The sequence below is a fragment of the Falco cherrug genome, chromosome 19 (genome assembly GCF_023634085.1).
Source record: "Falco cherrug isolate bFalChe1 chromosome 19, bFalChe1.pri, whole genome shotgun sequence".
Classification (NCBI taxonomy): domain Eukaryota; kingdom Metazoa; phylum Chordata; class Aves; order Falconiformes; family Falconidae; genus Falco; species Falco cherrug.
In genome coordinates, this window is record NC_073715.1 from 6,172,156 (window position 1) to 6,197,027 (window position 24,872).

Here is a 24,872-nt window from a genome sequence, read left to right on the forward strand (position 1 = left end):
TTCTGCACTGAATGGCTGCGACGACCTCTCGAGTCACGCCGTCCGTCGGGGACCACCGCCTCTTTTCAGCGCCGGCCGGGCAGGCTGCGAAATCAGAAAACCCACGGTCTTATTTATTTATTCTCTTCCCGTAAGACCTATTTTTTAGGTCAGGTGGAGGTGGGAATCTAACTGGCAGGTACGATGGCCCTTCCCTGCAAAAGGGATCTCACAAATCCAGGTATCACAAATCCCCTCCCGCCCCCCTCCCTCCCCCTCTGTATCACCAGCAGGAGTGCTAATGTATAATACGATAAAAAAAAAAAATGGTGCTATTCTTGTAAAACAAGTCTGTATTTTTTAACATCCGTTGATACAAAAAACAAAAAAAAAAAACTTTTGGTGGAAAGTAGAAGTCGATCTGGGCTTTGCTTTTGTCGCTCTCCGGAGGCGGTTGCTGCGGTCTCGCTCCCTTCTCCGCGTCTCTCAGCCATGATAAAGGAAGGGTTTGGGTCAAATCTGCAGCTTTTCTGGGTTGAGGCTACCTCATGCTAAGGGAAAAAAAAAAACCCAAACATATCAATTCCTCAAAAAGGCAAAAAAAAAGGGAGGGGAAAGCCATCTAAATTGACAGATCTTGGAACACCAGGAGCCGATCTTCTGTCCCGCTGCTCCCCTGAACAAAACAGGGGCAAGCACTGGGGACACCAGTAAGGAAACCAGTGGGGAGGGGGATGCTGAGACCAATCGTGATGCAAACCAGTACACCCATGGCCAGGGCCTGCCTTCCAGCCCCCCTCCCCACAGAATTTGTCCATTTTGTGCACGTAAAAATCTCATTCCAGGGTCTATTTAGCAATACAAAGGGTGGCAGAGCTGGCAGCCATCACACACTGACGTCTCGCAAGGCAGTTGTGCCTTTAAAGTTTCATAAAAAGTTACATATTTAAATTCTTCTCTTAAACAGGCTTGCTAATTGGAGGAAAAGCCTCAGTAGTTGAGGGGTTTTTTATTATCTTAAAGAAAATTAGCCCACTGACCCCACAGGAGTTACAAATGTGCTTGAGCTTTACGTGCAGGATGCAACATGCAGCTGTTGACTGGGGAAGTTTATGAGTTTCATGACAGTGCTTTTGTTAAAGCCTCGGCTTTTTGCATCCGTTGATAGCCTGGGCGCTGCAGTTTTTCATTAAGAGAAATTACAACTTTAAAGGATTAAAAAAAAAAAAAAACACTTTTAAAAACGCTACTTTGGGGCCCTCATCTCAATTTTAAACACTCACAGCTGGCAACACAGCAGCAACTGTGCTAAAGCACCTGAGGCAGCCTCCGCAGGGCTGGGATCCTCAAAAAACATTGGCAGAAGAAATTCATTAAAAAGGATTGGGGGGATTAAGAAGGATTTTCAAAATAAAACGCCCTTTAAAAGGCCAAGTGCTTTGCCACATGACCCAGAGGGCACCCCTAATGATTAGTGCTCCGGCTCACCGCTGCCAGCTGCCACACAACTAACTCGGGGCAAAGCCCTTCCCCTGTCTAGCCAAGCAGCGGGAGCTTGTGGGAACCCCCTGAGCCCCCCAAAATCACCCGGGTAAAAGGCCCCCAGAGGCGGCTACTTTCCCAGCCTGTAGCAGGAGAGGCTGCGTCACCTCCGGGGCTGCAGCCGAGGACAGTGGCGCAGGTGGGAAAGGCAACGTCGGGGGTGGGGGGGTGGCGGGGCAGGAGGCAGGAGGCAGCATCACCCCACGAGGAGAAACCAAAGGGGCCAGGACTGAGCGGGGAAGCTCATGAAACCAGATGGATAAAGAGCAAAGTTTGTGATTTCCTCATTTTCCTGAAGAGTTCAACTCATAAATTGGGGAAGGGTTATAAGAGTCATGCGAGCAGCTCGTGATCGCATCACCCAGGACTGCACAGTGTGACAGCCACCAAAGCCGGGGTCACCCGTCCCACCAGCCCTGGGGGGGAAAGGAACTGCTGCTCTCTGGGCGAGTTTCTCAGCCCTCGTTCCCCCAAAGCCAGCAGCAAGAGGGCACGATCCCACCCAGAGCACCAGCTCCAGGACAAGGAGGAAGCCAGAGCTTTGTCCGAACAAAGGATACCTCGCAGTACCGGGCAACTCGGCTTTAACGAACAGAAATCAGTCCTAGAAACCCTGCTAGGCGCAAGTGCCACTTCTTAAAAAAAAAAAAAGCAAAAAAAAAAAAAGCAAGGGGTGGCTTTATTTCAAACTCACGCAAAATAAAGATCCTTCATTGAAAAGCACCAGCCCCCGTTTCCCTCGTAGCCTTTACCTGCGCTTTGTTTCCACACACCCCCCCCCCTCCGCCTCCCACAGGCGCAGGCAGAGAGGAAACACGGGTGGCTGTAGTGATCACCTTCCAGAAAAATTACAAAGGGCAGAAGCAGAATTAACCCCTCCGAGCTGCAAACGGCGCGAGGCCGCAGTGAGAGCATCAGCAAGTGGCGCTTTCACATCTTTTTTGCCTTAAGAACATGCCAGGAGGCCGGCTCCTGGGAGGGAAGCCTTCCAAAGGCCCAACTCCCACAAAAATCAGTTCAACTCCGCGCTTGTTTGCGGCAGGCACAAGTACAAAGCAACTCCGAGCTACGAGCCCCCTGGTTCTGAACCCCTGAGACCCTGCAGCTGCCGAAGAGGAGGAGAGGAAGGTTTGGAGCAGTGCGGAGGAGGAAGGTCCAGTTCACCAGGAGCCTTCACAGTTCCCCAGCAGTGCTGCACTAACTGAGGCTGCCTTCATCGAGACGGGTGTGTTGGTAATGGTTTGCTGTAGGTGGCCTCAGCTGCCAGCAAACAAAATCTGCACAATAAAGCGTGTTTCAAAGGTTTCGCTTCCTTTGCCTCCTTCTAGTGCAACTCAAGGGATGGAAGCCTTACCTGTGCGCTCCTGACAAGGACTATCCCTTTTTAATCAAGGTCTGCTTTGAAACAAGCCAGTGACATGCTACCACAGAACAAAAGTGGAATAAATTAATTGCACAGAACTAATTAGTTTACCCTGAAAGGAGCTGACACGGTGCTAAGCTTCAAAACAGCTGCAAAAAAGGATCTTCAGACCCTAAAGCAGGAAGCTTGAGAGTCCAGTTTCCCTACCAAAAAGGTTCTTCAGAACCAAAGAGGAAGGTGGGCCGAGCAGGACCCTGGCTTTGGGGAGGGACCTGCCTGCTCATGCGTTAACAACATCCCAGGCGGGTTTTGTGGACAGGCAATGCAGCCCAGCTGCATGGGGAAGAGCGAGAAAGGGACACAGAGCTTTCAAATATCTCCTGCTAAAGTCACTTGCGATCCCTCTGCTTCCTTTTGAAAGTTCCTGCTCCCTTCTAGAAGTTCATGTGCACAACCATCTGCCCACGGAAAACATCAGCTGCACCCTCAGGGCTTGCTCTTGGCTTCCCTGGCTGCGCCTTGTGTCGAGAGGGACTGCAGAGGTAGCGGGTCCAGGGCAGCCGTGGAGTTGGTGCTGCAGTCCACGTAGTGGTACGTTTCCAAAGCGCTCTGTGTCATGTGGCCGATGTAAGAGAGCTTCACTGACGTCCTGGGAGGGGGGAAGAGCAGTTTAGTGGGGACAGAACCCGCAACAGCAATCCCTCTATCAAAATAAAAAAGCCCAGTGGGTTCTACCCTCATCATGTAACCCCTCTTCCCCCTCGAAAGCTGCAGATCCTCTCAGATCTTTGCTCAGGATAGATCACTGCAGTGGACAGGGATATGCAGAGCAGGCGAGCGCAGCCTCTGGTGCAACCACCCCTCACGTGAAAGCTCAGCGTGGAGCAGCCTGGTGTCTTCTCCTCCTCCCTATCTTACATTTCACCCAACTGTGTCAACTGGCCTGGATTAAAAGCTGACACTGTGAACCAGGCTGGGGTGCTTGCCAAGCGGAATTTTCTTCGTGTACCCTAGATTTGCTGTGGCAGCACTTCCCTTTTGAGTCAGGAGCCGAACACTGAACCACCTACCTCATGAAGATCACGATGTTATGTACCTTCACCTTGGGGAATGTGCAAAAGTAACTGGAAGAGACCAAAACAAAGAAATAGGTCAGCACAGGCTAAGCAGGGTTGTAGACACACTCGCGTTTCTTGGTATCTTCTGATGATATTTTCCCTGCGGTGCTAACTCAACTTGAGACACGGTCCAAAAGCCACGTCACAACATCCCGACAAAGTGGCCTGTCAAGTCATTTCTAGCAAACAGTTTCTTGCCAGGAAGTTAGCAGAAAACAAGTAATTTCCAGAACAAATTCTAATTAAGTGAGCTTAAACTTTCCCTCTTCCCCAACTATATACGAAGAGTAGTAAACCCTTACTACACATAAGAGAAGGGTCCTCCCAGCTCCGCCTTCACAGTGAAATTCACCTGTAAAAGAGAAAAATATACTCAGACACAGCTTTAGTACTCTGTTAAATCCACTCCTCTCAGAATACTCCCTGCTGGCTGCTGCCTTTCAGCTGGTGTGCATAAAGCACAGGCTGCTCTAGCCATAAGGCTGTTTTGCCAAGCAAAGGTGTAGACAGACTAATACCAGGTTAACTCACAGTGGTGCACAGGTTTCGTATATTATAAGCATCACCAAAACAAGTTAAGTGCAATGAAAGAGGAGTACCAGTTTGTCACTCAGCGGCTGGATGCTAGAGACGTTGGTGATCTGCTGGGTGCCCACCACAGTGTTCATGTACTGCACCTGGCTGGTCAGGCTGGTCACTGTCACCGAGTAGAAGTTGGAGTTCCTGATCCGTAAGGTGGCCTGGATGGAGAGAGCAGGAAGACACGAGTGGCAGCGACCTTCCTGGAAGCTCAGCACATTATTTATTCCCTCAGGAACACAAACACATGAAAATTTTACCGTGATGGCAAGAATAACAACGGAGTTCTTCTTGTCGAACCAAACCTGAACCACTTTAATACCGTCATCGTTGACCAGGACGGAGTGTGGGAAGAGGAAGAAGACCACCAGCCCTGATATCAGCAGGCAGAGCAGCACGGAGAGCAGGACATACAGCTTCCTGGAAGACGCAGGGAAGGGTCACCTCCTTTGCCCTAATGCAGCATCCACGGCTGCAAGAGACATTAGACCTGAAACCCAACCTAGCCAGCACACAAGGCGTGTTTGTTCTTCCTTGGAAGAGACGCAGAAGTGCTGCTCTAACATTTTCAATATCTGAAATTGCTCAAAACCGTCACCCTTTAAAGAGGTTATTTTTCGGTAATGAGTAACCCAGCAATCATTTTTGCCCCCATAGACTTTTCGCTATCTGCTATTTTTGCTATTGTTAAGGCAGTTTCTTTCTGAGAGCTTCAGTAAAGGGTGTGGGGATGGATGAATGGTGTGAGTAGGATCATTGTTTCCACATTCACCCCACAGTGGGATTTCACAGGATGTATTTAAAGTTACACTTTAAATTGTATTTGTTGGCATACTCCGATGAAAACAAGCCACGAGATGAAGGGGAGGCTGCAGAACGTGTGAAGTGTTTAGCTGCAGCCATAAACGACAAAAGAGCCCTGTTCACTCTTTGCAGAGACATAATTACTCTCTTACTACACACTTACGTTCTCTGCGGACGAAGCCGTTGGTCACTGTAGGGTATCAGCGCCACCAGCTCATTTACCTGCTCTGGAACGCAAAAAGAACGCATTAACCGATGGCACGTGTGTGCACGGTCGCTCACGTAAATGACATTTGATTTTTGTATTTAAGTCACCTGTGGGAATGCAGCCAGTGCCTTGGCAGGTGGGGCAGGTGATGCTGTCCTGACCTGTGAATTCAACATACGGAAACTTGGCGATGTCTTCCACATGGCCTCGGCTGTTGAGTAAGTCATCATCATCCTCCTCAGGCTTCTGCCTCTGCCTTGGGGGGGCACCGCTAACAGGGAGGGAAAGCGCAGAGCCCATCGTGGCCACCACAGAAGTGCACGTAACCTGTGACAGAGTAAAAGGTTTTGAAGGAAACCCTGAACTGCGGCCATGGGGAACAGCACCCCCCCCCCCCCCCCCCGAGACCCGGCCCCAGACCCCTCAGGGGAACACCCCCACACAGAGACACCCCGGGGGGGTCCGGCACCCAGCACAGGGAGCCTGCCCCCAGCTGACTTCCACAGCACCCTAGGAAGCGAGACACCCTACTTAGGGACACCTCAAGGGGGGGTTGCTGCCAGGCAGCCCCCTTAGAACAGAGGCACCCCCTCCCCGAGACAGCCGCCCCCCCCAACAGAGGTGGTCTCCCCCCCCCGAACAGACCTACACCCCTGAGGACCCCCCAAGAGGGAGACATACCCCTCCTCCACAGCCAGCCATGCCTAGTAGACACCCCCACCCCCCAAAAACCCCCCAGGCACACGCCCCCCAACACCACCTCCTCAAAACACGCGCACACACAGACACCCCCACACACAGACACCCCCCAGAACGAAACTCCCCCCTCAAACGACCCCACAGTGACCTGCCCCCACGGGAAAGCCCCCCGCAGGGACAGCCACGAAGGGTGCCCCCAGCCCAGGCCCCACCCCCCCGACCCACGCAGCCGCTCAGACCCACCACCGCAGCCGCCACTGTGCCACCCGCGCAGCCGCCGTCGCTATGACAACGGCGAGAGGCGGCGGTGGGCGGAGCCAGCGCCGCCTCCACCCTTCGGTCCCGGCGCATGCGCACAGCGCAGGGCGGGACGCGCCGGGCACGCCCCCTTGTTAACCCCGCCCCTGCACGCCTGGGCGGGGCATGACGTCACGGCGGGGCTGCCCCCCGCCGGGGAAATGGGCGGGGCCACTAGAGCCCCGCCTGGCCCCGCCCGGGCGTGCCCCTGTCTCAGTGCGCATGAGCATCCCGAGGGGGGCGGAGCCCAGGTCCCCGCCCCTTTGGTGGGGCCGCGGGGCGGGGCCGCGCGGCGCACGCGCCACAGCTGCGCGGGGGAGAGGTGGGCCGGGCGGGGCGGGGCTTTGTGCGCATGCGTACTGCGGGCTGCGCACGGCCCCGCGCGGCCCCTCCTCCCCCCCCTCGCCCCCGCCCCGCCTGCGCCTGCGCCTGCGCACACGCGGCTCCGGGACAGATGCTGGGCTGGGGGCTGCGCTTGCCGGTAGCGGGGGGCCCGGGCCAGTACGAGCCCTGCCCGCACCAGTACGGGGGCTCTGTACCAGTATGATCCCTGCGCGCACCAGTGTGGGGGGCTCTGTACCAGTGCAAGCCCTGCCCGCACCAGTACGGGGGCCTCTGTACCAGTACGAGCCCTGCCGGCAGCGGTATGCGGGCTCCATCCCAGTTCAAGCCCTGCCTGCACCGGTATGGGGGTCCAGATCAGTACGAGCCCTGCCCACACCAGTATGGGGGGCTCTGTATCAGCATGATCCCTGCCCACACCAGTATGGGGGACTCCACCCCAGTATGATCACTGCCCACACCAGTATAGGGCTGTCCCAGTGCTTGTGCAAGCTTGTGCAAGCTTGGACCTGCTTGTGCAAAGCCACGCGTGTTTGTGCGAGACCCCGTGTGCTCGTGCACACTTGTGAGTGCCAGTGCCAGGTGGCGCGGCCACAGGAGGCTGCCCCTGCTGCTGCCAGGCTGTGTGGGACTGCATGTGCTTGTGCAAGACGTGCAAACCCGTGCACATGTGTGCGAGGCCGTGCCAGCCTGGCACGCTCCATCCTTTGCCGCAGCCTCACCGGGCGCCAGCTCACTCTCCCCTGGCGCTGCCTGGGGGGGGTCACTCCGGGGGTCTCGGCACTCCGACCCCAGGGTCTGCATCCCGGGGGATGCTCCCGCCCCAGGGAAAAGCTGCGGGAAAAACCCAGTTTCCCCTAGATCCCCCCAAAACACCCTGCGGGGTCCCTGCCCTGGTGACAGCAGCACTGGACACTCAATCTTGGCTCTGTCGCCTTTATCACACCCCCCCCAACTCTCCTGATGTTTTTATTTCTTGTTTTTTATCAGTTTTATGGCTCAAAGGCACTGGTGCAGCAGCCGGTTCAGCCCAGCATCGCCCCCAGCACCCTGCGACCCAGCCATGATGCGCTGCAGCATCTTGGGCATCTCTAAACCTCTAAATTTGGGGGGAAAAAGGGCCCAACCAGCCCTTTCCCCCCACCACCCCCAGCCCCGATGGCTCTGGGACCAGAGCAAGCAAAACCGCCCCGTTTAGGGCAACATTTATTTAATAAGCTCGCTCCTGTGCAAACACTGGTGGTTTTTTTTCTGCTGGTGGGTTTTTTTCTGCTGTGATGAACGTGAGAGCTTAGTGGAAAAATGAATTCCTTCCCCTCATAATCACCCAAACCATCAAAATAAAGTTTACAGCAAAATTAAATATTTCCACCGGCCCCGCGCACTCCTCCCGTGTGGCCGTCAGAGCTGCTCTCCCCTGCGTTGCCGATGGAAACTTTATGGATCATTTATTCTCTCCTTCCCAGGAGCAAAATGTCAGGGAGGGGGACGCTTCCCAGCTCGCCTTCCCCCCCTGCACTAATTGCCACCTCCTAATTGAGGGCTGTGCATCTCCCATCGCTCCTGAGGAGGTTGTTGGGTGCAGGACTGACCCGTGCGGATGGATGCCTGCATGGGTGGCACGGCAAACCACGTTGAGAGGGGATGGGGAGGGGGGAAACTCACACTGAGCCCCCTGGGGATGGGCTATGGGGCGAGCTCAACCCTATATTAGACCACAGAGAATCCCCAGAAGGGAAGGGAAGAAGCTGCCCCCAAAGACAACGGTGCAAAACCCCACAGCAGCCCCTCTTGCCATGTTGCATCCTGGGTGTAATCCCTTTTTTTCCCATTTTAAGCCTGTTCTCCCACCGAAGCCAGCAGGAATGGAATGGGATGGGGGACGGGGGGGGGGGGGGGCAGGCCGCACCCCACCGGCGCATCGCCACGTCTGGGTTTTGCAACCACTTCCCAAGAAACCTTCACTCACAGGGGGATGGAGCAAGCATGTGAGTCACCCCCGGGAGAGCCGGCTCCGTCCCCCCCGCCCGGGCGAGCAGGATGGGCTGTCACTGCTCCCGGGAGCCGCTGGCATGCAGCCCCTTCCCCAGAGCCGGTGGCATTTCCAGCCCCCTTGTCTTTGTGCTTTTTGCCCTCGTCCGTGTGTCCATCAGCGTTATCTGGGGAGGTGACGTGACTTGGCTGCACCCTTGGCTGAGGAGGGCTTCAGTTCCTCCCACTCAGCATCCCACCCTGCTTGCTGAGCCATCACCATCCTCCCCCAGCCCCGCTGATCCGCAGCCCCGACCCACCGGGCTGAGCGTCCTTTTCCCCAGGCTGGAGCAGCACAAAGGTTCATGGCTGCAGCTCCTGGCCACCATCCCCACCCCAGAATTAAATCCTCCTGCATCTCTGCGCACCCCCTTGCTCCCACGTGGGAGGGATTTTGCAGCCCACGTGCACAAGGATGTGCAAGTCACGGGGGCACGATGGTGAGCAGAGCAGCACCCGGATTTGGCCCCGATTCCCTTGTGCAAGGTGGATCAAGGCGGGAGAAGCAGCGGGAGAGCTGCTGGAGAGCAGCTGTAACCACCGCAGGTCACGATGGAGCAAATAAAACCTCTCACCAGCTACAAGCCTCCTCTTAGCTGGGGGCACCAACCCAGTGGCGGTGGCAGGGGAAGGGGCTTCAGCAGAGCGATGTTTTACGGGGTTGAGGAGCACGTCACACCGGTCCAGGCAAGGCGAGGTCGGGGGGGTCCCCCTGTGCCGAGGCTTGGGATGTATTTTAACATTTAGGAGGCTGCACCGGTGCCCAGCAGCGGTGGGATACGTGCAGCCTCTCCCGTGCCAAGTCGCCCGACCCCCCCCCACAGCCCCCTCCCCAGCCTGCTGAAAAAGTTCTGCGCCACTAAATTGTCTCCAATGAACTCCCATTTCTTCCCAGACGTTGTTTTTTCTTCTTGGCCTCATTAAATCAATTTGAAACCAGTTAGCAGAACGCTTTCCCCACGCACACAAGAGCTGTTGATCCCGGTGATTGCAGCAGGGGGCGGTGATTGCTGTCTGCCTCCCTCGTGTGCACTGGGGGCTTATTTTCTCAGGGGATTTTGGGTTTAGGGAACACTTAATAAACTCTGGGAGCATCACACAGGCTTTTCTTGAAGCATTTCTTGCTGCTTTAGTGGGTGTTGCTGGTGGCCACACCCCGGGTGGGTTTTTGAGGATGGAAAGGGAAAAACTGCCAAGTGTCCTGAGTTCTCTAGACTGGGGGCATAATGTGCCCAGGCAACGGAGCAGCTTTGGGCTGGGGCTGTGACAGTGGCTGAACTGGCTCAGCCCAAACCCCCGTACTCGGAACCTGACTCACGTCACCGGCGAAGGAATTTTGGGTGGTCAGGGTCAGTACTGGCAACCCAGCTGGTTGCAGTATCCCAAATACCTCCAGGTCCCACGGGAGCAGCCGAACCCCGGTGTCCTGCAGGTCCCCGGACCTGCGAGGGCTTCACACAGGCTGTGTCCATGCTTGGTCCGTGGGACCCCGGGCTCTGCCACGAGGTGAGGGGGGCTGTGGGGCCGAGCAGAGGCTGCCAACAGCCACGGCTCTGCCAGGAACCTGCCGGCACTCGGAACCGCACTGAGGCCCTGCCTGCTGCCTGCAGTCCGGAGGCAGGGGATGAATCAGCTCTCTGCCCTTAATCTGATCTAAACACCAGGAAAGCACAAGGCAGCCATAATCAGATGGAGGTTTTGCAGTGTGCGATAGGGCTCTCGGGTGTCACCCTGAAAACAGGAGAGGAGGGAGAAGCCCAGCAAACGCTACAGCTGCCTGAGCAGGATGTTTTTTCTTGCCAGGCTCGAGTACAGGGTGGCTTCTTGCTTGGAAATCCAGGAGGGCAGCAGTCTCCAAACCGCCGCCAGCCCCAGGCACAGAGCTGTGCCATGTCCAGCTGCCAGGAGGACCCGGAGCAAGGGGAGTCTGGTGGGGGCACCCCAGCATGCCCAGGGCTGATGCTATCGGGGGACAGTTTGCCCGGGAGTGCTGGGGGGGGGGCACTATTGTACCGGTGGTGTTTGCCCTGCCCCAGTAAGGCACTGACCGCAGGCCAGCAGGACACGGGTAAGCTGCCCAAGCCCACTGGGCCTTCTGTAGGGGTTATGCTCCCCACAATTCCAGGCGGTGGCTCTCCAAAAGCCCCCAGCAGTGCCCCTGGAGCCCCCGGCAGACCACAGGGCTCCCCACAGGCCCCGGAAGCGGGGCAGCACGGGCAGGCTCAAGGGGGGCACCGGGCCGCGCAGCGGGGTCGCGGCGGGGGGGGGTCCGCCGGTCGGGCAGCCCGGGGGAGCCCCGCGGTGCGGCGGCCACGTGCAATCTCCCGCCGTCCCCCGCCACGCCCCTAAGGGGCGAGGACGCACGCAACACAGACCTTATATGGTGCTGGTGGGCGGTGTCGGAGCGGGCACGCCCTCGAAGGGGCGGAGTGGAGGTATTGCCGCGCTGTCACTGGCTGGGGCGCGGCCCGGAGGCGTGGCCCCGACGAGGGGCCGAGCGCGGAGCCGGCCGGTTCCCGTCAAAAGGCGGCCCCGGGGCGGCGGGGGAGGGAGGGTTGGTCGGCGCCCGGAGCGCAGGTACCGGGGCCCGGGCTGGGAGCACTGGGGACCCGCGGGGACCCCGCTGTTGAGGGAAACCCCCCGCTCGGTGCCCACTGTGGGCCGGGTCTTGGGGGTGGCAGTGGCTCTGGTGGTCGCTGGGATGTGGGCGGACCTGACCGGGGGTGGGTGGGGGGCGGCTGTTGCTGTGGTGAAGCCCTCAGTGCAACCCCGCGGTCCGGGGGACATGGGTGTGGGTCGCCCCCGGGTACCCTCTGCACTTTCCCTGCCGGTTAGAGGGTCCTGTGGGGGTATGGGGGCGTGCTAAGCCCCCCTGAGATGTGGGGGTGCTGGGCCTCCCCGGGTGCTCTGTGTGCTCCCTGGTTGGGGGTCTCACGTGGGCATGGGGGTCCCTGTTTTCCCTATCTTGAATTGGGGGTCCTATGCATGTTTGGGCCCCCCATACTCTTTGCCCACCCCCAGGTTGGGCGTCCTGTGTGAGACCCCCTGACAGCTCGTGTCTCCCCTCAGCTGGGGGCTCACAGGGCAGACAGAGGCTTCCCCTGCCAAAACTGAGGTCCCTCTAGGGTTGAGGGGGTCAAGAGCCCCTCTCTGTGAGTTGTGGGGGTGGCTCCTGGCTTTAGGGGGGCCAGGGTCCCCCCAGTGCTGCTCGGTCTAGGGTCTGACCACCCCTTGCTGCACTCAGGAATGAGGGTTCAGCTTGGAGCTGGGGGGTGTCCTGGGGCTGAATGTGACTGTTGGGGGTGCTTTGCTCCCCCCCAAAATTCTGGCTGACTTAACCCTTTCTGGGCTGGTTGGCAATTCCCCCGGGGTCAGCATGAGGGTGGGGAGAAGCTGGACCCAGTCCATTGGTGTGAACCCTCCTGTTCCCCTCTGCGGCCCTGAGCCCCTTCCCCTTCTGTCCCCTATCATGGGATGTCACCCCTGTCCCCTCTCCCCATGCTCTGTCCCTCTCTGGGCCTCCCCAAACCCTTTTGGGGGGCCTCTGAAGCTGTTGAATTATCTGGGTGCTGTTGGGGTGCCAAACTGATGTTTTAAGGTTTCCAGCCTGTTCCTTATCAACAGGTTTCTGATTCAGATAAGTGCCTGATCAGTGATCAGCTTTAAAATGCGTCTTAAACTTAATCTCTCAATTAAGTGTTTTTTGAAGTGGGGTGAGGAGAGATCTCAAAGGCCGGGCTGAGACCCCAGCGTGGCAGTAATTGCAATTGTTTGTAATTCCCCAGTGACTTTTCATCTGTCTGTGAGCGATCCCATTGGCCGTGTTGGATGTGACTGCCAGGATCTTTCATCTGCGAGTTCCCAGCATAAAGAAAGCGAAGGTACCGGGGATCTTCCTGCAGCTCCCGCGTGAGGGAGGGGGGTTCTTTTTCCCTGGGCCAGCACTGAGCACCCAAAGGGACCTGGTGGTTTGCGGGTGGCCGGCATAGGGCAGGTAGAGGTGCCTGCTCTCTGGGGTAAGCTGCTCCTTCCCCTCTTTTCCCCCTTACTTGAGCCTGGGGCTGGAGCCTTCAGCATTAAAAGTTTCTTCAGAAACTGGTTTTCACGAGAAGTCAGCCCTGGCTTTGCAGCATTTTGTGGCGTGCTCTCCTCCCACGTGAACTGGGCAGTGACTCATCTTCCTCCAAGGACTCGATTAAAGGAGCACCAGCGATTCGGGACAACGTGCCTCCTCTCCTGAGGGGAGGCAGATGTCTGCTCAGGGTCCTGCTCTGGTCTGCAGGCCCTGTTGGTGCCACTTCCATGTCTGCTGGGGAGTGACAGCGAGCCGGGCTGCCTTGGGTTAGCGCTCTGAGTGCCCCTGTGACAGGAGGGAGGAATGTCTAACCTGTCAGCTTTGGGGAAGGAAGTTAAAGCTATAATTGCTCATTTGAATGAAACCTCTTTTGCCTCCTCCAAAGCAGCCAGTTAAAACTGAGTCAAATCAGATCGGGTTGGTGGCTGTCGACTGCGCTGCAGCTTCCGGATGGGCCCTGTGAAAGTGCTTAACTGGGAGCAAGGGCAAAAAATATAACGTGCCAGGCTGAGGAGCCATGTGTTGGCATGGTGTGGCTTGGACGGCTGTCCCCTGGCACCACATGCCCTGAGGAAGAGGGTGAGGAAGGCCTGTCAGGTGCAGGAGGCATTGGCAGACGTCTGCCAGAGATCTTGCTTGTCTGTAAACAGATGGGGTGTAAGATCTTACAACAGGATTTTTGAATAACAAAGGCACAAATCACAAAAATAGGTTTTTCATCGGGCAAGAATTTGCCTCGGGTCAGTTAGTCTTTCACTAGATGTTTGTTTCCCGAGTCCCACTGTACTTAAGACAAAATAACTGGATAATCTAGCCTCTTTTTCCATTTAATAGCTAACTGTGGAGAAGCGGCTGTCCCTCTCTCCCTGTGGCTAGAGGTGTGCTCAGAAACAATTTTTAACCCGCTGTTGCTGAGCCAAAGCGAAGTCAGTCTGGCCCGAGCTTCCTGTGGTGTGCAAAGGGGAAATGCTGAAATGTCAAGTGATTGGGAGAGGAATAATTGGAGTTAAAGGTGGCTGGAAGTGGGTCTGTCTCGCGTGGGATGTCCCAGCGTGAAGGGGTAGGGGGGAAGCCGTCAGCCGAGCTGTGGCACATCTTCCCCTGCTTGTGCAAGGGAGTGTGAGCCCGTGACAGCGTGCCGGCTCCAAGGGGAAGGGGATGTGCACGTGGGGTGCAGGGTGAGATCTGATTGCTCCGCCGTGAACCTCCTCAGTCTAATTATGGTCACAAATGAGGGCAATCAGCTGATGCTGCAGCTGGAGAGAAGACATGCGTGGCTGCAGCAGGCATGGGGGCTGTTCTGTGGGTGGGCATTGGACACTGCTACGAGGGACTTTCCTAAAACTAAGTTATGTGGGAGGAATTAAATCCCACTTCTGTGGAAGGAGACGTCATGTGTGGGGTGTCCTGTTTTGGCAGTGTCTTGTGGGCAGTGGGTTTTATGTGCTGCCCTTCTGTATTTGAATATGACGCAGGTGGCAAGTGAATAAATGCAGGTGACATCTAAATAACAGTATCACGTTGGTGGGGATGTGTCTAGGTGCTGGGTACGGTCTTGTCCCATCCCACAGGACTGACCTCTCCCAGAGCTGTCTGCATCGCGGTTCCTCCTCGCAGCTGGAGATGCCGGGAACCCATGATCCAGGCAGCATCCACCACAGTTACGGTTATCAACGGCAAGCCACTTCTGCAGGAGGTGGCTCTGCTTCCATCGACTCTTTCATATAGCTAGAAGGGGGTGGTTCCCCCTTTGGGTAACCTCCTGGTTACGTCTCTTGGGTAAGAGATGGCAGCGGAGCGATTCAGTGCTCTGCTCCGGGGCTTGCGTAACTCATGTGAAACGGCTCACACTCACCATGCATCACTGAGGCAGACAGATCGGGGGGCAAAACAACCGCTGTGTTTTCAGGCGGCGGGTGAAAGTTGTTGCGACAGCTGGCTGCTCACCTTGCAGCCCACGGAGGGCAGGCATGGAGCATCTGGTTTCTGTTGACTGTTTTCTTCCCACTCATGTGAGAGTGTGTTTCAGGAGACCCTGAGGTGACAGCTTCTTGGTTGCCTGCTCCAGTGTCATGGTGAACACGTTCCTGCACATGAACACCCCCTGCTACCTGCCAGCACTCTGTGGTGGGGAGGAGAGGCAGTGGTGTTAATTTAGAACCCTTTTGTGAAGGTGGGGATTAAAATGTAACCCCAAAATGAGAGAAATGCAAATGGAACGGCTTCATAAAATAAATACATAGACCTACAATTTACTGCTGACCATTAATGCAGCAATTAATTATGGAAAGCATCCTTCTGATTTGGGCTGTTTGTGTTAAATTTTGTCTCTGAGGTTGTACCCCCCATGGAGGAGGACAACGGAAGAACCAGGCAAAAATGGAGTTGGGATAGGTGATTGTAGGTCCCTTCCAGTTGAACTATGCTATTCTAAGAATGAAAATACCTTTTTTTTTTTTTTGGACAAGACCTGCGTGCCGGTGTTAGGCTGACAGCCTGTGGGGACAGCTTGTGCCCCTGGGGTTGGGAGAGGGGAGGACGGTTAAACCAGGGCTTAAGGAACATAAATGGCAAAGGGAGCAAAAGTCCAGGGAGATAAGGAAGGCCAGAGGTTCTCCAAGGCTTTAAAATGGAGCTTCTCAGCAGTGACCTGGAGAAGCAGATGTGATGGCTGGGGAATGGGTCTGTTACAGTCGAGAGACCTTGGTGTGGCTTGGCTGAAGGACCCGTGCAGCAGGGCATTTGCCGGTGCCACTCTCGCCTTCCTTTTAAGTGTTTGCTGAATCAGTTGCAACTCAAATACAGTTTTCTTGCCTGTGGTGTTTAACGGCAGTATCAGTGTAAAGCTCGTATGTGTAAGTGAATTTTTGCTACTAATAAATGGTAACGGGATGTAAAAGTGATGAAAAACAATACCTGGAACCTTTTATCTGTATATCTAAAAGTAGTTTCCTCATTGCCAGGAATACATGCTGCCTGCCCAAGGCGTCAGGACCTGCTGACGTGACTTCTGAGCTGTGATTATTTTTTTTCCTGGTCAGTGGGACACTGGTGAGTGAATCTTCTGTCTTAAAAGTCCTCTGTGTGTTCATGGTTCCCAGGGGTTTTTGGTGGGAGCATTGGTGTGCTGGATGAGGTGAGTTGTGTTGAAAAGGGCGTTCTTGGCACATGATGCCTTTCTGCTCGCTCTCTTGAAAAGTCTGTGCCTCTTCCTAAGGGTTTGCACGCCTGACGCCGGTGCTCCCCTTTGCCATGAGCCTTTCCATCCCGACTCCAGCCAGCTGGCTGCCCAGCTCGCGTAGGTGCTATTTCAGTTTCTCAATACCAGGCTGCAATGCACAACACCTCTTGCTTTATCGGTGCTCTTACTCCTCCAGCTCACTTGGGCAAGAAGCCTCCCACAATCGGCTGGTGCGATGGGCGAGGTGATCGGTGGTGGGGGCAGTGATGGTTCCCTTCCCTCCCGGCCGTGCTGGCATCCTGTGCTGTCCCTGACCCACTGCCAGGTGCGGGATGGGGCTTGGGGAGCTGTGTATCACATCAGGTGAAGTGACGTGTCTGTAAAGGCTTCGCTTCTCTCTGCTGCAGGGATGTGGATAGTGCTGACTTGGAGGGTTCCGTTATAAATAAGCACTCATAGCTCCATAAATACACCCGTTCAACAGAACGCAGATAAGATACAAATGAGGTCTATACTTAGATTTGCTTAGTTTTGCGGAACTAAGCGTCCTTGATCAGACCTGGGAGTGTTGGCTCACCTTTGTGTCCCCAGAGGGGTGGTCAGTACGGGCTGCCATGTGTGGAGCTTGAACGTGATGCCCTGGGAGACACAGACCGAGAAGCACTTGTCTCTCCTCAGTTTGTGTCTTCCTGAGGTCCTTGTGCCCTCCTGGACAGGACACTGTGCTTGGTGCTATTGTCACCAGGAAGAGAGACTTTATTTCTGTAGTCTGGCTTATGCTGTATGTGGAGATGCTGCTGACTGGTTCCCAGTCCTGAGCTCACACCACTGTTCTGGGGACTCTTCCGTGAGGAGGAGAGCCCTTCCCAGCCCAGCAGTCCTGGCACGTTACTTTCCTCTGCCCTTTTGTCCTGGTGTCTGGGTGCAGGCAGTTCTTGAAAGTCCATTTATCAGACACAGACAGGTACAAGTTGTGCTCTGACTGGCACACTCAAAGGAGAGGCGATGGTTTTCAGAGGTCTCTGCTTCCTGCTCAGACATTCGAGTAATTCTGTGGTCTGGTCAGTGTTGGACAGAGGAGAAGAAACCTGTTTGTGCTCTGGGTGGCCTCCCACACTGTCCTCTGTGTTGACACTGCGTGTCACTGGGAGAGGGCACAAAAACCAATGTAGGTGGGTTGCCTGATGCTCTTGAAAGATAAACTGTCCTTCGCCATCGCAGGGTGGGAGACCCTGTGCCTGTACCAGAACCACTGACAGGCATGATGGGGCTACTGCACTGGAGGAAACACTTCCTTCTGTTTGTTTTACTTGTCATGGATGACAGAATTTCAAGCCAGTGAAGTATATTGTGACACTGTGACCATGGTTGTGTGATCCCTGCTGCGCAAAGTTGGCAGGGGAAAGGATGAGGTGGGATCTGAGGCAACGCACCAACAACACTGCATGCCTAAATCCATGGGTAATATATTGATCTAATCATAGGAAGGGTGATGCTTAACTTCTGGCAGGTCAGAGGCAGCACTTAGTGGGTTCCTCTGCTCGCGGACACCGCAGTTGCAAGTGCAGAAAATGTAATTTCTGTTTCTTTCTGCAGCCCAGACATACCTGGTCGGAGTGCTTTCTGGTCCGGGACAAGCTGAACTGAAAATGGCTGATGTGGGGGAATGGGATTGCTACAGCTCATCTCTGGGAAGGAGAAAAGCAGAATTACCCACAGATTTCTTAGTAGAGGGAACAATTTTAACCCTGCTCGCTCACTTCCTTAAGTAGCAGTAAAATTGCTGGAGAAGGAACTGCTTGTCAAGGGCAGGGCATGACTCTGCCTTGGCATCACGTGCTGCGGCTGTGCTTAGCTCTGAATTTACCTGTCTGCTCGTCCAGACAGGCAGGAGGAGCAGAGACCTGGGAGCCAACTGCTCCCCGCAGGCTGCCCGGGCACCCGCTGCAGGTAAACAGCTGTCCCGGTCTGGGGGAGCAGCCTGGCTGGCTGGGGGTGGGGCGGGTGGGTCTGACCTCTTCTTAGGGCCCCTGGTCTGCAGCAATAGGCTGTGATTCTGACCAAAACTTCACTTCAAGGGGGAAAACGGCAATTAGTGCAAAGGTTTAATGGTCACTGGGCTTGTTTTAGCTTTTATCTCCTTGGTGAGAGACGATGTGTGGATGTCCTCTTAGTTTTGTCTGACTTCTGGTTTTCCTTTTGCTCTTGCACCCACCCCTTTTAGCTTGGTGCTTTTGCCTCTTCTAACCTGTGGCTGCTGCATTTCTACTTCTCCTTCAGTCAGCTGATAGAGATTGACTGAGAAATCACTGCTTTGCCTGTGGCTGTTCAGGAAACTGAAGTTTGCCAGGAGTGCCTGGGCCGGAGAGAGGTATGGGTGCACGGGCTGGACTTCAGCACGGCTGAAAGGTGAGAGACAAGAAAGAAAATAACCAAGTAATGAATGAGGAGGCATCGCTACAACAAGCTGAGCCTCTGGAGCTCGTGCACAAGACAGATCCCTTCTGAGGAGCTGGTGAGGGTTAGTCTGGTCATGGGGATGTTCACTTGTAGCTCCTATCCTTTTGCATCTGCGTGCATGCAAATATTCCTGGCTGTGGGATGGCCTCAGAGATGACATGACTGTGTTCCGGGTTTTTTTTCCTCCCATAAACTGGAAATACCCACTGTGATGCTCCAGCTCTGTCCCTCTGGTGCAAGCAGGCCCAGGGATACACTGATTTTTGGGTCTCATCTTGCCCAAAAGCTGGCAGTTTCCATGGTCATATTGTAACTTCCTGCTTGATTGCAGTCATGAGGCTTGCAGTCATGTTATGCTGTGTATTGGGAGCTACGTTTTATTTTCTAATTAACAACAGGATTCTTGTAATGCCACTTACTGTCTGTTGTAATACCAAATTCCTGGGAAATGTGCTCGATGGTGAAGCTGGATCGCTCTTAAAAAAGTGGGGAAGGCTTCTGTGTTTATCTAGGTCTTGTAATGAGGGCTGGTCAAGGCTTGTGTTTCTATGGTGTTGTTTTAGGGTGACTAATCCATCACAAATCAACTCTTCTGTCACTTGCTGCTTCTTAGACTGCAGCTTTCTCCAAGTCAGTGTCTTTCCCCACCCTAATAAATAATGGGAATAATAAATATTTAGGAAATAATGCAGCTGAGTAGGAAAGCTGTAACTGGAGCAGCTTGACAAGCCTAGATGGATGCAAGGGGCTTTAAAAGTTATTTTTCCTCTTTCATGAGAGGGTTTTGCTTGCCCCAAGGTAGATTTGTAAGTGTGGCTGAGTGGCACCTTGCAGCAAACATCTAACATAATCTGCTTCCAGAACAGGTTGACCAAAGCCGCCAGGTCTCTACTTCTGGGAATGACCTCAGACGTTGTCCTCTATCTCCAGGAATCTTAGTAAATTAGTTTATTATTTCAAAGGCCACTGGAGCAGATCAGCAGCCTCAGAAGGGCCCTATCTTTTCCATGTACGTTATGACCTCGTGAATCCCAAGACCTTGAATTCTGGACCCTTCCTGCAGAGCTCTGGGTTGGTGCCTTGCACAGAGGAGCTGTTCTGCAGCCCAGCCTTGATATCCGAGTGCTGCTGGCGTGGCTTGCCTGGCTTCATGCACTTATTTCAAGCAAGTCTGGGGAATGTGTGTTGTAATATCTGACCTGGTTGTGTGGGTTTAGCTGTGGTGTTAAAAGGATCTTGCATGGCTCTCCTGGGCAGTCTGAAACCAGCCAGGAGCCACTTCTGCTGAAGAGTGGACATCCAGCTCCTGGCACTTCCTCAGAGTCGGGGCATGAAGATTTAAACTCTCCTCTTCAGCAGAGTTTCAGTTCCTCTCCCAAATGTAGGGCATGTCTTCAGCAGATCATTATGTCTATGCAGACTTCAGTAGCATTTTGCAGCTTAATCAGCTGAAGTTTTTCCTCCATCTCTAGCAAAAAACCCTCAAGGTAGGCTTGATACAATAAATGAAGTATTTTCAGTATTGAAGTTGCTGGGGAGTCCCTGGGGGTTTGTGTATTCTTGGTGCATTTTCTCTCTCTGGTGGAGAGTGATCGAGCAATTTGCATTCTTAGCAAGAACCTGTTTGCATATATTTCGAAATAAGGGATAAGCTTTTAAGGAGTGTGGTATTTGCCACATGCAGGGACAGCTCCTTTCTGTTGGCCTTTGTCGAATTTCTGGAATACGAGCAGAAGGGTTCCTCATCTGTTTTTACCCTGGAATTAGTGGTTGGGAAACAAAGGCACAGATGAAGCACACAAGTGATTTGGAGCAAGAGGGAAGGGATAATTGAAATCTAGGAAGGGTTCAGGTGCCACTAAGTGTCATAGGGAGGCATCTGTGGAAATAATTGTTGTTCTGAATTTGTTTGAGCAGAATATTCCCTTTGACTTGTCCTTGCTGTGCCCTGCAATTACCGGGTGCGCATGTGGTGGTGTTACTTGGAGGCACAACGGTACAGGCAGAGCAACAGTGATATCAGCATGGAAATCATGTTGACTAAGCTAAAGACAGGCTTTCCATTGGAAGCATTAGCTTGGAGAAATAACTCTTCTAGATAACAAGTGAAAATGTGAAAGGAGGAAATAGCTATTATGTGCTACTCCTGTCTGTAGTTAAAATTATAAGCCAAAGGGGTAGGAAAAGCAGAGACATCTGCTGCCGATAATTTGTGAATGGGTTAGGGTTACAGCACCTTAATGCCAAATACTGCACAGTACAGCTGGTGTAGATTTAATTTAGGAGCCTTTTCTGCGGTTGGAAATGCTTCCCGCTCTGCGATCCTGCCGGATTGCCATCCAGGAGCCCGGGGTGAGCAAGAAGCAAGAGCTTCTGCATCCCTTGGCTGAGGACACAGACGTGCACGTGGAGGTTGCCATCTTTAAATGTCAATAAAACCATAGCAGGCCAAAGAAGTGCCGGCTGCACTGGCTGTGGTGCTGGAGGGAGAGGCTGTGTCGGTACACGTGTGCTTGTTCACTGCATCCATCCGAAGAGCAAACAAAGTTCTGCTGCTTATGGCTCAGCAGCAACAGCCCTGCAGTGGCCTCAGCTTGCCATGGGGTGCCTTCGGTAGCTCCAGACTTGATTTTTCTTTGGGATTTTTATTGATAGCTTCCCATAGCTAACTTTATTCTACAGCTCGTGAGTGCCTTAGGACAGTCGAACAGGATGTCCTGCAGTCAAGGATCAGGCTAAGCATGACTTTTCTCCACTTCCCCAACCGGCAGTAAGTCATAAAAGACGGGGGTGGGGGGAAGGTCTTAGTGGGACTAATTATTTTCTGTACTTTGTCCCTCTGTTTCTCCTGAGCTAATGAATACTTAGGGTAGGGATGATACTGGCTGATAGCTGGCCTGCCTGAAGCGGTGTCTCCCAGAGAAGCAGGTGGGGAGCTCCCTCAGCCTCCTCCGGAGCAGACCTGCCGTAGCTTTGCAGGACTCACGAGGAGGTCGGTTGGGTGTGCCGGAGGCTCTTCCCCCAAATCTGGGCAGAGTGTCTTGTGGGCTGCTTTGGTGAGTCAGAGGGGAAGTTGGACGGGGCTGAATCCTTCCCGTGAACTGGCATTTGTGCATCTATTTTCCTGGTAGCTTCAAAGCTGAATGATCCTCTTCCAGCATCTGCTTCAGCCCCTGGGTCACAAGAATGAGCGAAAAGTGGGTTTCGGCGCTGGTGCCAAACCAGCTGCAGCGCAGTCAGCGTTACACGCGTCCATCCGCGGTGGGAAGGAGCCTGTAGTAACTGCTTGGCTGACGTGTGGCATGTTCATGCTTGCACGTGTTTGCTGTGTCTGCAGACCAGTTTTGGCAAAGGGGAGCACTTGGGGGTAAACACACACAAACCAAACCCCTTGGCTGCAGCAGTGTTGACCATCTCCACCCCTGTGCTGGTTGCAGCACCTTTGGGCATAGTGACGCAGGTGCTCTGGGAAAAGCTGTGATGACTGCAACTTGTCACACGAAGCAGTCTGTCACCCAGCCTGCATCTTCCCTGGGCTCTCCATCTTGGCAGAGCTGCTCGCCAGGACGGCAGCCCACCGCAGCCTGCTGCTGGGAAGGTTCTAGGCTAACCCAGCTGTGCTGGAGAGCTGGAAAGCGCTCCTGTCAAGCCTCACATCAACTAAGCTGCTGAGGTGGTGTGTCTCCCGCTGCTGGGCTAGGTCTGGGAGAAGGTCCACGTGCACTTTCAGAGTGTGGAGTGGAGTGGGGGGGTCAGTAAGCTGGGAAAACCTGGTGTCTTTCAGGTTTTTCTAGCAGAATAAAAAGTAAAATGGCCCTGTCCTGTCCTGGATGCAGTGTAACAGGATTTGGCAGAGATCAAGGGACCATGTTTTAGGTAGTGCAGACAGGCAGTTGTGCCAGAATTTTAAACTCCGCTTGTAAATTCAGTGCTATACTAGGGCCCAAGCTGTTATTGGGGTAATCCAGTTTAACATCTTACAGCTGCCTTTCCCCTTAAATCGCAAACACATGCAGCAGCTTCAGAGCAAAAGAAAACCAACGCAGCTTCCATTGCGTGGACCCACCAAGCTTCCTGGCCCGTGAGGCGTGGGTTCGGCGGCCGCCGCTGCGTCTCAGTCATGACTAACATCCTCCCGTGGCACGGCTCAGGAAATGAGGCACTGTGCACCCGCTGGGCTGCAGGCATGGTGTCCCCGCTCCGGGAGATGCCTCGCGAGCTCTTTTCTTCGTGAGGTTGCTGTTCAGGTGGGGTGTGTTGAATGGGAAAGGGCTTTTGCTCCGTGTGGGTTGCGTACTGGGAACGCGGTCCCAGGAGGTGCTGCTTGCCTCAGTGAAAGGCTGTGGAGCAGACACCGTCTGCAGGCAGGGGGTCCTGGCTGGCAGGAGAGGCGTCCCTTGCCAAGCACGTGCCTGCACAGTTGGCTTTTTGCTCCTGCAATATGCGCAGGTTGGGCAGGGAAATCGTGGTCCATGGAGATGCCCTTTCTCATCTGAGGCGCCAGGGATGTCTATCAAATGGTTAAATACAACTTTTTTGAAGCGCCGGCTCCTAGGAGGATCTAGTGAACAAGGAATATTGCTGTGTTTGTGTGATAGAGAGGATAACGGGCTCTGTGGGGGCTGAATACCGTGCTTGGCCTCATCCAGCACGTGGGACCGTCGTCTCCTCCGTGTCTAACCTTGGCTTTGTGAGGGCCAGGAGCTCCGAAGCTGCCAGGCTTGTTTGTTCCCCTCTGATTTCCTGCTCCCTGCTTTCCCACTCCTGGGGTGTGCTGCCCTGGCACGGGTATGTTTGATCTGCCTTGCTGTTTGCTCTATCGGTTGGCAAACTTTCACCCTTCCCTCTCCTTATTTTGCTGTTCTTATCTCAGGAGCAGCCAGAGCTGCTGTGAATTGCCTCTTCCTCTGTGTCAGGGGGATCTTCTACTGAAGAACCATCTCTTGGGCATGGGGCAGGCAGCCCCTGTGGTTTGGGTACTGAACGGCAGAGAGGGTAGGGAAGGCTCAGATGAGGCTGGGAGAGGATTCTCCCACTTTCCTGTTCCACCTGAAAGCAGTCGTGGTTTCCCGTAACAGGGGAAATAGAAATTGTTTAGCCCATTCCTGGAACCCAGCCCTGCTGCACACTAATGGAAAGGGATGCCAGCTGCCCTGAGCGCCCACCCCCTCCCCGGCATCGTGGTGCTGCTGGAGCCCAACTCTGGGGTCACCAGTGCTCCCCAGTTTGGACCCAATTAGACCTGCAAAGGGAAAGGAGCCATTGCTCCAGTTCAAACTGGAGGTGGCAGTGGGGTGGGGAATGGCCAGTCTGTGGGAATGGTCGGTTGGTTTTTTTGGGTTTTTTTTTTTTGGTCTGATTGAGTAGTTTTGGATTTTTGTCCTAGAAAACAAAAATTCCTACTGCTGCGGTTGGTGTAGCTCATAGCCATGTATCCTTAAATAAATGTGTGGTACTTACAGGGCTGTTTTGCACGATGACAGGTTGTGAATCATTGCTCGCCGCTTTCTTTGAAATCCAGGTTCATGAGAGCAATGCTTTGCTGAAACCGTTCTCCTATCTCTAAGCTTGTTTTGGTTAGTTTTACTTTGGAAATGTTTTTGGGCTCTGAATTCCTAAAGGAATCAGTGTTGCAGATGTGAAGTGTTAAAATGCAGCAGCTCCTTCTCCGTGTGATGTTACAAGCAGTTTAGGGCCTTGCTTTTTTTTTTTTTTTTTAGTGATTGTGGGCATTAGGAGCTGGTTTAATCTAAAGAGGGAGTTTCAGACAAGGAGGCAGGGGTCTTGGATCAGGAGGTCTCTACTGAAAAGACTGCTCAGGAAGGTCAAAAGTCTGATGGAGCCCATGGTGGCCCGTGACTCAATGCTGAAGGACGCTCCACCCTTCCCAGTGCATGTTTCTAGTTCCCATGCTGCAGCGCTTGCAGGTCCTTCACCACATTGAAACTCGCTGTGTTCCAGGCTGGCTCTTGCCTCTTTGCTGTGTTTGCTCCTTGGGGCAGGGACGGGGGGGTCTGTGGGTGCTCCTGCAGTGCTGCAACTAAATGCTTCTCTCTGTTACTACTCTTATCAGCGACCAATGGCCCCTGCTCCAGGTGAGGTGTGCCAGGCTTGCTCATCCCGGTTGGCAGGCGGTCTTGAGACCTGGCTCTGTGTCTGCAGACTCTTACATCAAGCTGGTCCAGAGAGGATGC

The 24,872-nt window shown here is 54.2% G+C and overlaps 2 protein-coding genes across 8 annotated transcripts in view; one reads left to right on the forward strand and one right to left on the reverse strand.

The window, feature by feature from the left end:
• Nucleotides 1-2,182: 2,182 nt before the first annotated feature.
• Nucleotides 2,183-6,626, reverse strand: TMEM106C (transmembrane protein 106C). The gene is made up of 8 exons (XM_055697263.1): nt 6,536-6,626; nt 5,701-5,920; nt 5,549-5,612; nt 4,842-5,001; nt 4,602-4,742; nt 4,305-4,354; nt 3,955-4,008; nt 2,183-3,533 (listed from the first exon to the last, which is right to left on the reverse strand). Exons 2-8 carry the CDS (start codon nt 5,891-5,893, stop codon nt 3,371-3,373), a joined length of 825 nt encoding a protein of 274 aa, XP_055553238.1. The 5' UTR covers nt 5,894-5,920; nt 6,536-6,626; the 3' UTR covers nt 2,183-3,370.
• Nucleotides 6,627-11,507: 4,881 nt separating this feature from the next.
• Nucleotides 11,508-24,872, forward strand: part of VDR (vitamin D receptor) — a 39,552-nt gene continuing 26,187 nt past the window's right edge. Inside the window, exons 1-4 of one of the 7 annotated variants that reach the window (XM_055697010.1) lie at nt 11,508-11,539; nt 12,748-12,843; nt 16,001-16,088; nt 18,443-18,627. The gene's annotated coding sequence lies outside the window, so the exon portion shown is untranslated. Of the gene's footprint in view, nt 11,540-12,747; nt 12,844-16,000; nt 16,089-16,894; nt 18,169-18,442; nt 18,628-19,962; nt 20,166-20,863; nt 21,449-24,872 lie in introns of those variants that run through there. The other 6 variants (XM_055697009.1, XM_055697011.1, XM_055697012.1 and 3 more) reach the window with 6 other exon arrangements.